Genomic DNA, 16119 nt, shown 5'->3' on the forward strand with positions numbered 1-16119 from the left:
CCAGAAAAGGCGCAGCACTTAGCCCCTCTCCCCACTCCCATGTAGCAGTGGGATATGGGGTAATAAGGGGTTAATGCCAGCTTGCTATTGTAATGTGGCATTAAACCCGGTTAATAATGGAGAGGCGTCAATAAGACGCCTCTCCATTATTAATCCTATTAAAGTGTAAAAAACCCACAGACACTAGAAAACAATTTTTTAATGAAATAATGACACACACTTTTTGTTAAGTCCTTTATTCTACCCTCAATCCACCTGAAGACCCTCGTCCTGCAAAAAAGTAAAAAAAACAAACCAAATTCATACTCCCTGTCCGTAGAAAACCCATAACGAGTGTCCCACGACGATCTGCCATGGAGAAGAGACACATCCGGAGATGTGTCTGCTCTCCACGGCTGCAGCAACACACTGACAGGAGCTACGGCTCCTGTCAGTGTGTAACTGCGCATGCGCGAGTTTACCGGGGTTTATTGACCCCGGTAGTCTCGCTTTACGGCACTGCTGCGTGGGAAAGTGCCGTAAAATGAGACACAGCAAAACTCCGGCAAACAGCGCGATACACTGCCAGGAGCATCGCTCCTGGTAGTGTATTGCCGGAGAGCAAGCGATCGGCGTGGGACACTCGTTGGGATATCTGCGGACAGGGAGTATGGATTTGTTTTATTTTTTTTGGATTTTTTCCTAGGGGACCGAGGGCTTCGCGTACCTGTGTGCTGTATGGTGAGTATGTATTCATTGTTCTATGTTGTATGTACTGTCTGTCATGTATGTTACATGTATTGTATATGTGTATTGTATGTGTTAGGTGTTTTGTGTTTTACTGACAATTGTGCTAAGTCGCCGAACACAGGGACTACTCTCCCATCCTAATACCGGATGGGAGCAGTAGACCCATACGGCGACTTAGCACAATTGGGTGGCACTATCGTCACATGGGGACACATACACACAGACAGACTTCACACACATTGACAGACACACACATACATACCAGATCTATCAGACACCCGACATTAATCCCCATGCGACGATATGCCTCCATGACGGTCACTTCCGACTTTCAGGACAGTCACTCACTCCGCCCACACACTTCCTCCCGCCTGACATCACTTCCTTGGGCAGCGGTTTCTGACACCCTAATCCGCAGCAAACCCCGCAGATATTTTTACATCTGCGGTTTTTGCTGCGGATTTGACCCACACAATGGAAGTCTATGGGTGCAGAAACGCTGCAGTTCCGCAAAAAGAATTGACATGCTGCGGAAAAAACAACGCTGCGTTTCCGCATGTTTTTTTCCGCAGCATGTGCACAGCGGTTTTGATTTTCCATAGGTTTACATGGTACTGTAGACCGCATGGAAAACTGCTGCGGATCTGCAGGGTCAAAAACGCTGTGGATCCGCGGTAACAACCGCAACGTGTGAACATGGCCTTAGATATCTGGAGCTGGTATACAGCACTCTTGTAAGCCAATCCTATGGTTTTCAGCTAATTGCCAGGCCAGCTTGACCTGAGAAATAGCTGTTTTTTTTTTAAGAAAACAGTTCTAAGTTTAGGATTTTTCGAATGAAGATGTGTAAAATGTGCACTTCAGATGTTGCCCCATGTTAAAGATAGATGGTAGTTAAGTCCTTCACTTCTGAAGGTGGAGCCCTGCACGTACTGTGCGTTTTCTGTAATTCTGATTAAATATATAAAGGGTGTTAGGATCACAATTTTTTTTCTTTGTTCTTATTTTATAGGTGCATCAGACCACGAAGTAAACAAGTTGCAGTTGTTGTCCTGTGGCACAAGATGCTTCTTGTTGCTGGACGTGCCAAAGAGAACATTTTGTATCCTTTCCATTTTCTGTATGTCAAAGTAATTTCTTAACCCTAATATATATTGTTAAGCCCTTAACAATCATTACATATTCCCTTTGGATGAGGAAACGTTTATTGTCTCTGAACTCGATGGTGTCAGACTTATTTCTCATTCTACACATGAATTTCTTCATGAAATCCCAAGTACGTGTCACATAAGTACACCTTAAGTCTATGGGAAATTTAGCAGCTTTTTTTCCCTCTTTTTCCAATTAATCTGAAATAAAAAAATGAATCACCATTACAGTCTGAGGAGGTACACAAGTGGACAATACTGCTTATTCTTTTTGTGAACATCACTTCTACATGTGTCCCCGCTTTCCATGCAGCAGTTTTCTGCCCTGACCAGGACAGTGGGACATTCTTTTCAGCTGCTGTGATTGTTACTTAAAAAAATCTGTTAGGACAACTTTTTCTAAACCTACATCAAATGGAGACACAAGTAGAATCAGAGGAGAGAGTTTACAGGGACCCTGTCATGTAAAATTACGCTATTCACCTGCAGATTTGGGAGTTAAGGTACCGTCACACTCAGCGACGCTGCAGCGATATAGACAATGAGCCGATCGCTGGAGCGTCGCTGTTTAGGTCGCTGTAGAGACGTCAAACACAGCAGCTCCAGAACGATGCAGGAGCGATCCTGTGACGTAGCGGCGACTCACTTATCGTTCTCGCTGGTCGTTAGCTCCATGTAAAACATTGCTGGCATCTGCTGTTGCTTTTGATGTCAAACATGACGATACACGCCGACCTGACAACGAAATAAAGTTCTGGACTTCTAGCTCCGACCAGCGATATCACAGCAGGATCCAGATCGCTGCTGCGTGTCAAACACAACGAGATCACTAACCAGGATGCTGCAACGTCACGGATCGTTGTCGTTCTCGCTGCAAAGTCGCTTAGTGTGACGGTACCTTTAATCTGCAGGTTTATGGCATTCTGACATTGTGCAGTGCCTGCACTGAGAGCCCCGCTGCCGGAAAGAAATTAACTTTATTCCTCCTGGGAGGCTCGCTTTTTCAGTCACAGGAATGGAGCCAGCATGGTTTTCAGTCACCGCTCTGCGCATAGTGATCGGTGGCTGTAAACCATTTTTCTTAAGGACCACATCACATTTGAAGTGACTTTGAGGGGTCTATATGACAAATTACCGAGAAGTGACACCAATCTCAAGCACCCCTCAAGGTGCTCAAGACCACATTCAAGGAGTTTATTAACCTTTTAGTTACGTCACAGGAACTGAAGCAATGTGAAAGGAAAAAATTAACATTTAATTTTTACACATTTTAAATTTTACACAAAAAATTTACTTTAGACTCAAAATTTTTTATTTTCACAAGAGTAACAGGAGAAAATGGATCCAAAAATGTGTTGTGTAATTTCTCCTGAGCACGCTGATACCCCATATGTGGGGGGAAAACCACTGTTCGGGCACACGGCAGGACTCGGAAGGGAAGGAGCGCCATTTGACTTTTTGAATGTAATATTTTCTGGACTAATTAGCAGACAGTATGTTGCTCAGAATACAAATAAATACACACTGGCGCTTCACCTAAGAAGAAGGAAAGGAATACATAGAAGTGGCAAAAGCTGCTGGTGATGTGATAGGGTCTGTGTACCACCCTGTCTATAAATGTAATAATTAGTATAAAGAAGTGATCACCTGCGCGGTTCTCTGTGGCCAGCCAGGAGGACCCTTTTGGAGGGGAGGACACTCCCACATCACTCCCTGGTTGCTATGGTGCTCCATGCCATCCTGAACCGGAAGGTCTGTTATCTATAACCCTGCAGTGCACTAACATTTCGTCCTAAAAACGGACTCTGCACTTGTCATCGTGAAAGCATCTCACCGCTACCAACAAAGTCTATAAGCTAATTAACAGCATCATTCCACTGTTTGTTCTACTTTTGTGGGTAAATATATTTTTATTAAAGAGAAGAGAATTTTACAAGAAAAGCAGTAGTTGAAAACTACGACAATGATCAAAGTACTTTTTCTTATAATATACAATTCGAGAAGAGTAACACAAAAAACACTCGTTCACAAACCTTGCATAAATCTTACATAAAAGAAAGAAAAAGAAAAACGGTAACTTTAACATATAAGCAATAACTCCTTGCCCCCGCAACAGGCGAGGACTTTCATTACCGTGAATAAAAGAAAGCATACCTAAAATCAGTTCGCCCATGTCCCCTAGAGCGAGACATGCACGCAAATAGTAACATTATAAAAGTAACTGGTAAATCATGGTACAGGCCTATCACACCGAGCTGGTGGAAGGTGAACAGCTCACCCAGGGGGGAGATAGAAAAGAAAGAGGAGGAAATAGAGGGGGGAGCCCACGTAGGTGGGGCTCAAGAAAAGAAATATAAAATGAGAACACGAAAAGAAAAGAAGAGTAGCTTAGTAATCGACTGTAGAATAGACAGGTGTATCAGGTAAACAGGTCAGGGAAACGAGCAGAATCTTTAAATAGAATCCATTCAGTCCAGATACCTAAAAAGGAGACCCTTGTCTGTGAAAGGTCTGCATCAATTTCCTCCATCCTAATGATGGTTTCAAATTCTGAAAACCACTCCACTATATCGGGGGGAACCGGGTCTCGCCATCGGCGGGGGATCACTGTCCTAGCAGCCGCTAGGCAAAATTTAAGGATGTCCTTTTTTTGGGATCCCACCGAACCGGGAATCGTGGAGAGCAATGCCATCTCCGGAGTACCGGTGATGTGCTTGCCTGTGATCAAACAATAATTTTGGAACACTTGGTCCCAGAATGTTCTAATCAAGGGGCAGCCCCACCAGATATGCAAAAGGGAGCCAATGCCATTTCCACACCTCCAGCAGCAGTTTGAAATTGAGGGAGAAAATTTGTGTAACCTGTCAGGTGTGAGGTACCAACTATATTGCAGTTTATACCCCTTCTCCGAGGCCTCACTGGAACTCGGGAGTTTATGGTTCATCAGGAAGCAACGCTCCCATTCCTCATCCGACAAAGTCCGCCCTAAATCCTTCTCCCAAGCAGACTGGAAATAGAGCCTTGTGTCAGAGTCAGGTGTTGAAAAAATTGAGTAGAGGGAAGAGATTCCCCTGCTCATGGCGTCTCCACCGGCAAAGAACAGTTCCAAGGAAGAGAGTCTACAGTTTGAACCCCTTGGCAAATTCAAAGAGGCCAGGAAGGACCGGACCTGCAAGTACTCCCACCAAAGAAGTTTAGTGGAGGGAGATTGGGTTTGGAGGGAACAGAGGGTGGGAATCTCGCCACGCTGTAAGATATCACCAACCCGTATGTCATCCTCGTATTTCCATCCCATGAAGGCTTTCCTGTGAATGCCCGGAGGAAATGCCGGGTTGCAAAAAATAGGTGTATGAAGGCTGGCCCCAAGAGGAGTGGACCCCTTCACACCACTGCAGTGCCATGCCCTCATAGCCTCTGAGGTTAGGAAGGAAAATCTTCCCCGTTGAAGAGCATATTGCTTTGGGATCCACTGAAGATAATGAAGAGGCAAATCGGACCATTCTTGTTCCAACTCTACCCATTTTTTAAATTTAATTTTATATTTCCAGTCTAAAGAGGCGAACTAATATGGCCGCCCTGCAATAGTTTCGGAGGTTGGGTAGACCCACCCCACCAAACTGGCGTGGTCTAGATAAAACCTTGTAACTCACCCTCGGTGTTTTCCCCTTCCAGATAAAACGGGAAATCAAGGACTGTATTTTAATAAAAAACGATTTATGTGGCCAAATGGGAATCGCCTGAAAGATATAAAGAAATCTTGGCAGGATATCCATCTTAACCACCTGAATCCTACCGAGCCACGACAGCCTCAATGGGCTGTAAGACTCCAGAAGGGATCCCACCCTGTTCAAAATGACCTGATGGTTCAAAGAAAATAATTGAAGAGGATCCGAGGTGAGGTTCACCCCGAGATATGAAATCTGATCCTGTTGCCATCTAAAGGGGAAGGCCCGCTTCAAGGAAGCCACCACGGAAGAAGATAGAGAAATGTTTAGGACCTCAGTTTTGGAGTAATTAATCTTGAAGTTACTTAAATCCCCGAAGGATTCGAACTCCTTCATAAGCACTAGAAAAGAGACGACTGGGTTAGAGACGAAGAGGAGGATGTCGTCGGCAAATAGGGCCGTTTTATGGTTAGAGTTTCCAACCTGAATCCCTGAGATACTGTCATTAACTCGGATAGCCTTAGCCAAATGCTCAATAACTAAAACATATAATAGGGGCGACAACGGGCAGCCTTGTCTAGTACCGTTCTGAATATAAAAACGATCGGACAAAGATCCATTGACTCTAACACGAGCTGAGGGTTTTGAATATAATGACATAATTTTCCCCAGGAAATTGGATTGTAAGCCAATATGGGTCAGGGTCTCCCGTAGAAAGTCCCAATGGACTCTATCAAAGGCCTTTTCCGCGTCAATCGACAGAAGACAAAGAGGGGACTTTTGCATCTTGGTCCTCTCAATAAGGAGAAGAGACCTGATAATGCTGTCCCGCGCCTCCCGGCCCTTGACAAAGCCCACCTGATCAAGGTCGATAATAGATGGGAGAAGTCCCGACAATCTGTCAGCCAATACCTTGGCAAATAATTTTACATCGACGTTGATCAGGGAGATTGGCCTATAACTCCCGGCCAGCAGGGGATCTTTATTAGGCTTTGGCAGAACAGAAATATGAGCCTCTAGGGACTGGGGGGTAAAGCTATTCTCCTCAGAAATCGCATTAAAGGTGAGGACCATTTGGGGAAGCAAGTCAGTTAGAAGGGATTTATAGAATAAGGGAGTGAACCCATCCGGCCCAGGACATTTAGAGGTGGACGTGGATTTAACAGCTTCTGACAGCTCCTCAGGGGTTACGTCCTTTTCCAGGACCGCCAAATCCGCCTCAGGGAGGGACGGGAACTTGATCCTATTCATATAAGATTTAATTTTATTTTTCAACGTGGTGGGATCCAAGTCAGCGTACCTGCCCCTAATGTTGTACAGGGATTTATAGAACTTTTGAAAGACCTCTAGGATCTCCTCATCACTATGGACCAGTTGGCCCTTATCATTTTTGAGTGATGAGATAAGGGTGGGACCCGATCTGGGATGAAGCAGTCGTGCTAGAGGGCGCCCACAAACATTAGCTCTTTTGTAGAAAAACCCTTTAGTTCTTTCCTGGTCATCCATAAACCGTCTATCCAGCAGGCCTTTAAGTTCAAGCCTTTTTGTAGTGAGCTCGACCAAAGTCTCAGAGGACCTCGAATTCTTATGCCTGCTTTCCAGGGTCTGAATTTGTGACAGCAAAGCGTCTATTTCCTCAGTCTGAAGTTTTTTGATTCTAGCCCCATGTTTGATTAAGGTGCCTCTCATGATGCACTTCAGTGCTTCCCATTTAATTGCCTGAGGTGTGGGATCTGACGCATGAGTATGGGCGAACGCTGCAATGTCAGATTTCAAATCACTCAAACAGGTGGTGTCTCGTAAAAGGTTGCCATTCAATTTCCATGAGAATTTTTTCATAGCCAACCCGGGTATCTCCAAGGATAGAAAAATAGGGTAATGATCCGATTGAACCATATTACCAATCTTGGCATCAGGCCTCCAAGATAAGACCCCCCTGCTGACCAGAAAAAGGTCAATTCTGCTGTAGGAGTTATGTGGAGTAGAATAGAAAGTATAATCCTTACCTCTAGGATTGAGGATTCTCCAAACATCTATCAGATGTAGTTTAAGTAAGAATTTTTGTAGGGCTCTCACCTTTCTCGATGGGACCGCCCCCCGACCAGAGGAGGTATCTAGTTTGGGATCAAAGACAAAGTTAAAATCACCACCTATCACAACCTGGCCCTCCGCAAATGAAGACAGTTTCAACAATAGGGACTTGCAGACCTTAGGCTTTTCCCGGTTCGGGAGATACCAGTTAACTAGGGTCAGGATCCGTTCAGCAACTTTAACTTTCATGAAAATATAGCGTCCCCCTTCATCTATGACCTTGTCTATCAATATGATATTTAAATTCTTACAAAAGGCTATTGAGACACCTTTTGTTTTCGATTCGGGGTTGGAACTATGGGACCATCTATCATAAAGTTTACCCCCGACAACTGGTATCCGGTCAGCTCTAAAATGAGTTTCTCGAAGAAAAAGTATCTGAACCCCTAGCTTGTGCATATCTGAAAGTACGTGGCTTCGTTTTTGGGGATTATTGAATCCCCGTACATTTAGGGAACCAAATTTTAAGGAACCCATTTTTCAATAGAACGTCGAGTACCCAACCGTTAGGCCCCAAAAAGGGGTTATCCTGCCACCTGAGAGACAAGAGCAGAAAACAAGATGCAGCAAATTAGAAGAAAAAGAAGAGAAAAAGAGTAGGCAAATATAGAAGAAAAAAGGAATGTAGCAGTAAATTGTACCCCTGAGGGAGCTGAAAATTAAAAACTCTTACTTAAGATATGGGGTATAATCGTTTCACGAATATCACGGTTTGGACCAACCGTATAACCCCTTAATGGGTCGTGTCCTTTCCACTGAAGAAAGGAAGAAAGTCAAAACAATATATAACAAAATAAATCATATACCGACGGATTCGATAAACAATATAACTGTATAACACACCATGTTCCCCGGCGAACTTCCCTGAGACAAAAAAAATACACAAAATTACCCAGTACAACCGAACCACCAGAGGGGGAGGGAAAGGGAGAAGAAAAAAGGGGGGGGGGAAGGGGTAATCAAAGGAGAGGAGAGGGAGGGGGAAGAATAAGAAGGGGGAAGGAAGAGAATGGAATAGTGGAGAGGGAAGGGAAAATGACCAAGGGAAAAGAGCAAAGCATATATCATCAACACGGCCATTACTGCCTAAAGCTAGACCAAAGACCTAAGGGTCTGCAACCGACTGAACCAAAAATACTGGACGCTTGCATATCAGCCGTCTTCAGATACATCATTACAGTTCTGTCCTCTACCACGAGATCTAGTGCGGCCTCTTCCACGGTTGCGACGTGCCCTCTTTCGGCGCTGTGGCATAGGGCCCATATCCTGACCAACGGGATAAGGCCAGTCAGGGAATTGTAGGCCCGGATCCTCGAGGTTCAGAAGGGAGAGAAATGAACGATGCTCCCTGGGGTGAGATAAGGACACCATCTGGGTTCCCCGCCGAACCTGAAGGCGGAACGGATATCCCCAAGAATAAGGGATCTGGCTCTGGTGAAGGAGGTTAAGTAGAGGTCGCAGAGCTCTCCTCTTTTGGAGGGTTCTCCGTGACAGATCCGAGAGGAACTGTAATTGGCAATCTTGGAAACGGATCTCCTGGGTCTTTCTGGAACAGTTGAGGATTTCTTCCTTCACTTGGTACCTATGAAAACGACAAATCACGTCTCTAGGCAGACCTCCATCCTCAGGGGGAGGACCCAGCGACCTATGAGCTCTGTCAAATTCAATACCCAACTCTGGGGCAGTGTTCCTAACGGAGTTGAACAAAGCTTGAAGAGTCGCAGTTAGGTCACTGTCTTGGACTGATTCCGGTAGACCCCTCACTCTCAGATTTTGCCTTCTCTCCCGATTCTCCAAGTCCTCCATATGGTCTAGAAAGCTCTCAAAGGTGGATGTCTGGGCTGACAGTTTATCCTCAAGGGCTAGGATCTTGCTGGAGAGATTTTCCACAGTAGTGTCAGTAAGTGTGACTCTGCCCGCTAGAGCTGAGACGTCCCGTCTCAGGGCCATTGTTTCAGCTTTAAAGGAGTTCTCCACCCTGGAGATAAAGCCCTCAAGTTCCTCTTTAGTTGGAACGTTGCTAATACGGGCCTTAAAAGCTTCCCACATGTCTGGATCAGGGCTATCTTGTGGCCGCATATTTGGTAAAATAGGGGAACCACTGGGGCCTCCACTGATGGTCGGCTCCACTCGTCGCTCACCCCCTGTGGCTTCTGTGGGGTGATTTAGTAGAGGGGGGAGATAACCTGCTCCACAGCCCGGTTTCTGAATAGAGAGTTGTTGAAGCACCCCCTCTGCATGTGTAAGTGGCCGAGGTGACAGGCTAGGAGGCAGCCGAGTCTCCTGCAGCACAGGCCACTCAGTTTGGGAGGGGTAGAGATCAGCTCTCTGTGTCCAGGACCTCACCGCTTCTCCCTCTGTTTGTACAGTCTCATGATCCGAGCCCCCACCATCCTCCCTCTCCCCTGCGGTACCTTCATCTGAGACCCACTGCAGGGGGGCCTCCAGGGGCCTCTCCTGAGTAAACAGTCTGGTGACAGACGCTCTGGAAACCTCAGTGCAGGCCTGCAGTGTCTCCTTCTTTCTCTGTTTGTTTTTTGCCTCATGTGTAGTGCTGCAGGGCTTGGGGGAGGGATCAGCAATCTTAGGATCAGTGCAGCTCCAAGGCCCCTTCCCAGAGCTTCTTAAAGAGCGAGATATACTTGCAGAGAACTCCACAGGGGGTCCAGAAGGGGTGTTGGGGCGTGCAGGCTTCCGTTTAGCAGGCATAGACTCCGGTAAAGTCAGTTTCTGGGCTGTTGCAGGGCTTTATTCCGCTGGGGAAGCAGGAGCTCAGGGATTAGCAGCCTTCCTCCATTATGGCCAGGACACGCCCCCCGTTTGTTCTACTTTTATTATTAGAACAGGTAGGCACCCTGCAGGACAACTTCTGTGCAATTGCAAATATTTTCTTGTAGCACCTGACACCACAAACATCTACATAGTAGGTCCTGGTTAGTCAGTTTCTCCATATTCCCAAAACTAAGGTTTATTCTTTAGCGCAGGTGATCACTTCTTTATACTACTTATTACATTTCTAGACAATATGTTGCGTTTGTAGAGTCCCTGATGTGCCTAAACAGAGGAAACCGCCCCCCCCCCCCTCCAAGTGACCCCATTTTGGAAACCACACCCCTCAAGGATTTTACCCAGGGGTATAGTGAGGATTTTAAACCCACGACACAGAACTTGATATCATTAGCTCGTGATATTGAATGTTGTCATTAGTGTTGAGCGCAAGTGCTATCTACTCCAGTTTACATCAGGTGCTCGGGTATGCACTGAATATCGCTCGGGTTCTTGAGTGACATGCATGTTTTGTGGCTGTTAGACGCCCAAGAAAAAACATTCGGGGATCTGTGATACTCTGTGTATAGACTCTACACTATTCGTCATATCGTCATAATTTTCTTTTCTAACTCCAACCCTAACACAAACATATCCCTATCACAACCATAACACAAGCCTAACCCCAACTACAAAGAATGGAAAACATTAAAACATTTTTTTTTATAATTTTTATCGAACTAAGGGGGTGACAAAGGGAGATTTACTTTTTTTTGTTTTGTTTTTATTACTGTGATGGGGTCTATCACAGTGATCAAAAGGAACCAATAGGAAAAACTCCCTAATGTTGCCGGGTACCAGCCGGCAGATCTCGGCAGGAGAAGTTTGCATGCACCCAACATTTTTTTTTCCAGGAAGATGGGATCAAGGAGGTATGAGAGGGTCTCAGGGGGCATCATTTCTCACTCCTCTGACATGTATATCATGTCAGAAAAGAGAGAAATTATTTTAGCAGTGGACACAGGTTTTTTTTTTTGTGAGCACGTGATCGGGGACTGGAATATCTGGCCCTGATCATGTTCTCCAGGGTCTCAGCTACCCCTGGTAACTGAAACCCCGGAGATTTTCCGACTCTGGGGCAGTCGCTACAGCCTTATTCCCGATCACCGTTTTAAAATGGCAATGAGGGAATAAGGCTCCTTAACGGCCACAGTTTTACTGTGTATTGGCGGTTAAAGGTTTCAATTTAAAGCACCACTCCAGCGTGTGTCTTTTTGCAGCGTGGTGTTTTAATCACAGCTTCCCTGCCTACATTCATACACTCACCCTCCTGGGTCTTCACCATGTTTCCATGCCAGTCTGGTTCCGCTGCGCCATCTTGTTCGTGCAGCTTCTGAGGGGCCAGAAATCAGAAGATACGTCACAAACTCTCAATACAAATCTATGAGAGCCAGATTGAGGCACTCATAGGCTTGTGTTGAAAAGTGACCTCCAGCTCACTCCATGATACAATGGATTGATACAATGAAGGAGCAGCAGGTCACAAACTGCAGGAGACAGACCAAAGTGATGGTGAAAACAGCGGAATGTGAGTATCAAACAGGTGCAGGGGACTTAGATTTTGAGCACCACTCCAGCGGTGAAATAAAAAAAATGCTGGAGTCGTGCTTTAATTACTACATTTATTGTCATTAACAGCAACGTTTTTTTGAATAAAGGGAAATTATTGAGACTAAGAAATGAAAGACTATAATAACCTGTTTAAGGTGAAACGTACTTTTACAGCATTTTTTTTTTATAGGAAATGGAAAAAATATTAAAATAAATCCTTAATTTTTTCAACGCATATAGATGGAAAGAAAAAACAAATCTAATACTGTCTCTCTTAGGGTAGGTGCACACAGTCAGTAAATGCTGTGGGTTGGACGCTGCATTCTTCCACAGCGTCCAACCTTCAGTATCCAGATGTTACAGCATAGTGGATGGGATTTCAAGAAATCCCACGCCCACTGTGCATGCACCGACAACCACGGAAACAGACATGCGACACGTCTTTCCAGACCGCAGCATGTCTTTATCTTGTGGAAACGCAAGCCTCCTCAAGATAAATCTCACCCGTACAATGTATTGGACGCGGTGAATCCACGCAGTTCAGTGAACACATGTTGACTCACCTGCGTTCAAATGCCGGCAGCGGACATGTGCTGTGTCCAAAGTGTTAGCCAATTACTGAACGTCTGCACATACCCTTACTGATGAACTGAATACATTTTAGTTGTAGTAGACACAAATGGCATTAGATGAATGTCAACTGACCACTGTAATTTTAGCAGGACCAGTTAACCTTGATTATGTAAAACAAAAAAGAAATAGCATTTGCGCTTAATGTTTGCCTACCTATTGTTGGAAAAAGGTAAAAAGGTGGTCAGGAGTAACTAAGAAGCATTTTTAGAATACTTGTATTGCTCACCTGAGAAAGCCTTGCCATCCTAAGCATTAAACTCTAGTATCTCTGCTGATTCTGAACCTCTGAGAACTGATCTCATAAGAATATGAACAAAGAACATGTTGGTAAACCTAACAAAATATTTTCTCGTTTTTTTTTTCTTAGAATCAACTGAAGAAATTTTTAAAATTGCTTCAATGGCCCCAGGTGCACTTTTGATGGAAGCACAAAAGGAATATGAGGTAAATTTCAGCCTAAATTTATGAAGTAGATGAAAGCCTTCACCACAGTGATATAAAGTGCACGTTCATTAAGAAATCTAATAAATCAAACCCACACATGTTTTGAATCCTTAACTGTAACGCAGATTTTGTTGTTGGGTGCATTTTTTGCTTCCGAAGTCAAATAATGTTTATAAGGTATAAATGTAGAATAAACCATAAATATAGGATAAGCCATAAATCTAAAGTACATGCTGATTCCATCAATAGAGCCTGCATCTACCTGAGGAAAGTAGCTCCGTTCCACACTTCTGTCAGTGGACAGGTGGTCCAGATTCGTATACAAATGGATGGATCTTTAACCATTAGTTATGAGCGAATGTGATTGGATAAGGTGTTGTCCGAGCATGCTTGTGTGCTAACTATCAGCCTCGAGACATGCAGCCTCAGGGACTCAAACATATTTTTCAAGCACGCCAAAGACACTCTTTTAGCACATGAGCATGCTCGGATAACACCTTATCCTATCATGTACGCTCATCACTGGTAACCATCTCTCTACTGACGATGGTGTGCATTAGGGGCCTATTTTTATCATAGACATAGGTCCCATTGACATCTGCTATACGTTTATGGCTTCCCATGTAGATATGCTGTAAATGTATGATGGGAATACCTCCCTCCTTAAATGTATTAGCATCCGTTAATGTGGCATGTGTAAAACCTTACTGATACCTTACATTGGTAAAACAACAAAAAAAAGTCACATTATTTAAAAATAAATAAAATTAAAAGGAAGATTTTCACAATATTGCTACCAAAATTATGAACATTAAAAACACTTGAATATCAAAACTTTCTCATGTACCAAATGTCTGTATGAAAACCACAATATATCACTTGCAAACTTGAACACGTTCATGCAAGAGATATGAAATGTAACAAATATGACTAGATTTTCAAAGAAAAAAGAGGAAACTCCCAAACAGAAAATATATATGTAAATAATGTAGTTACGGTACAGGTCAAAAGTTTGGACACCACTGGGGGCATGGCCTAAACAGCATGTGAGGAAATATACAGCTATTCTTATCCTAATACCTCTCATCCTGCTTCTCTTACCCTTGTGCTGAGAAGCGGTGGTCTAATCATGAAGGAAAATGACACACAGCAGGAAACTGGGGGACATGCTATCTAAGGTGGCACCAGCGTCTGACACTCCAGCTCATGATGGCGCTTGCGCACACCACCGCCAAACTCGAGCGCTTTCCTAGAGTCTCTGTGACCCCTCTACAGATGGCCACCCAGTCTGGAGCAGATTCCAGTAAAGTTATAATGGAGGCAGATAAGGAGCCTCTCTCACATGGCACCGGTGCTCACCACATCTGAGGCAGACAATTTTTTTTTAATTTTCACAAGCAAGGTGAGATGTCTGAGTTGGGCGAATCCTCATTACCTGACATTTCCATGGCTGGACCACCTTTACGAGAGGTATTTGCTGCAGTATCTCTGTGTAATACAACCTTAACCACGCTCAATGAACAGATGGGGGCATAAAAGAAGATATTCCAATAAACAACATCTCCAGAAGGTGCGTGAGAATGTGAAGGAACTGGAACAAATAAATAGCTATATGAAGGATGAAGTGCCACAGATGAGCAGAGACCATACATGGTCTGTGCAAAATATTTCACTGCTGTTAGATAAAACTGATGATCTTAAGAACAGAAAGCACAGGAACAATGTAAGGCTGAAATAGAAGAGGGCAAAGATCCAGTGGGTTATTTTTGATAATTGATTGATGAAAATCATAGGAAATGACGCCCTCTTTGTTATTTGTAATAGAATGAGTGCATAGGGTTCCCACCAGACCTCTGCCGGCTTGGGCATCTCTTTCTCCAGTCCTATGCATCTACTAAACTTTTGGGACAGACACACCAGAGAAAAACCAGAACTCTTAAAGATGTCTCCATTTATGGATACAAAGTCTGTATATACCCTGATTTCCATGCTGAAATACAAAAGCGCCGTTTAAAATTCCTTGATATAAACAGAAGATTGAGGAATGTTCAAGTGCCTTACTCCATGCTTTACGTTGCCAAACTTTGTGAAGTGACTCAAGGAGGACAGCATATTTTTGAGACTCCTGCTGATGCGCTCTTTTGGTTGGATACTAATGAAAAAGGCCTGCAGAACAGACTACCTTGAAATAATATCTGATCTGATGCTTTGGGACAGTAATCTGGGATAATTCTCTTTTCCCTTTTTTCCTGTTTTACATTTCAACAATACAGGTAACGGTAATATTTTCATATTATGTCTAATGCAGGTGTTGTGCTGAAGCACCAAGTTATGGATGTATTACATCATACCACTATGGGTGAAAATGCATCATATGGGCCCAGGAATGTACGAGGTCCCAATCCTCTTGTACTGAGGGGAGTGTCTATGTCACGGAGTTACCGCGACAGAGCAGTACCAGAAGACCACGGCGTCTGATGGCTTCTGCTTCATCTCTTGAGAAGAAGCACTTCTCCTGTGTATTAAAAGTGTTTTGTTTTTCAGCAGGACAGGGGTTAATAGCCCATGTGGAAATTCCTGCTTTCAGCTGTGCTTGGTTAGCCACTCCTCTCTCCTATATAAGCTAGCCCTTCTGGTCAGATCTTTGTCTGAAATAGCACTTGCTAGATAGACCTGGAGTAGTGAGGAGCTGGTGTTTGGAGAGCTGGAGGAATTTATTGTGCAACAGTTGTATGGTTTGTACGCTTGGAAAATTCCTCATCCTTACCTGCCTTATTTACTCTCCCCTTCCTTCACACTCTGTTATTTGTGAGAGCATATTTTGTGTGAGTGGAGTTTTCTTTTTACCCTTGTCTTCGTTCCCCTGTTTGTCGGGTTGGTGTACTGTTGTACACGGTAGCGCCTCTCTTCCCCGGGTGGGGGAGGGGGACAGACGCAGGGCGGCAGTCAGGAGACAGGGCAAGGGCGGAGGCCCCGGCATCCTCGCCTTCTGAGAGGTATCCCGGGGAACAGGGCGAGTTAGGGCGCCCCCT

General features: G+C 44.4%; 1 protein-coding gene across 2 annotated transcripts in view; it reads left to right on the plus strand.

Moving 5' to 3' along the window:
• VPS16 (VPS16 core subunit of CORVET and HOPS complexes) overlaps nucleotides 1-16119 on the plus strand; it is a 508307-nt gene that overhangs the window by 222347 nt on the left and 269841 nt on the right. For both annotated transcript variants that reach the window (XM_077275596.1, XM_077275595.1), the window contains exons 9-11: nucleotides 1742-1830; nucleotides 1910-2005; nucleotides 13011-13087. In XM_077275596.1, coding sequence (XP_077131711.1) covers nucleotides 1742-1830; nucleotides 1910-2005; nucleotides 13011-13087 — 262 coding nt within the window. The remainder of the gene's footprint in view (nucleotides 1-1741; nucleotides 1831-1909; nucleotides 2006-13010; nucleotides 13088-16119) is intronic.

This window comes from Ranitomeya variabilis, chromosome 7 (genome assembly GCF_051348905.1).
Source record: "Ranitomeya variabilis isolate aRanVar5 chromosome 7, aRanVar5.hap1, whole genome shotgun sequence".
NCBI classification, from domain to species: Eukaryota; Metazoa; Chordata; class Amphibia; order Anura; family Dendrobatidae; genus Ranitomeya; species Ranitomeya variabilis.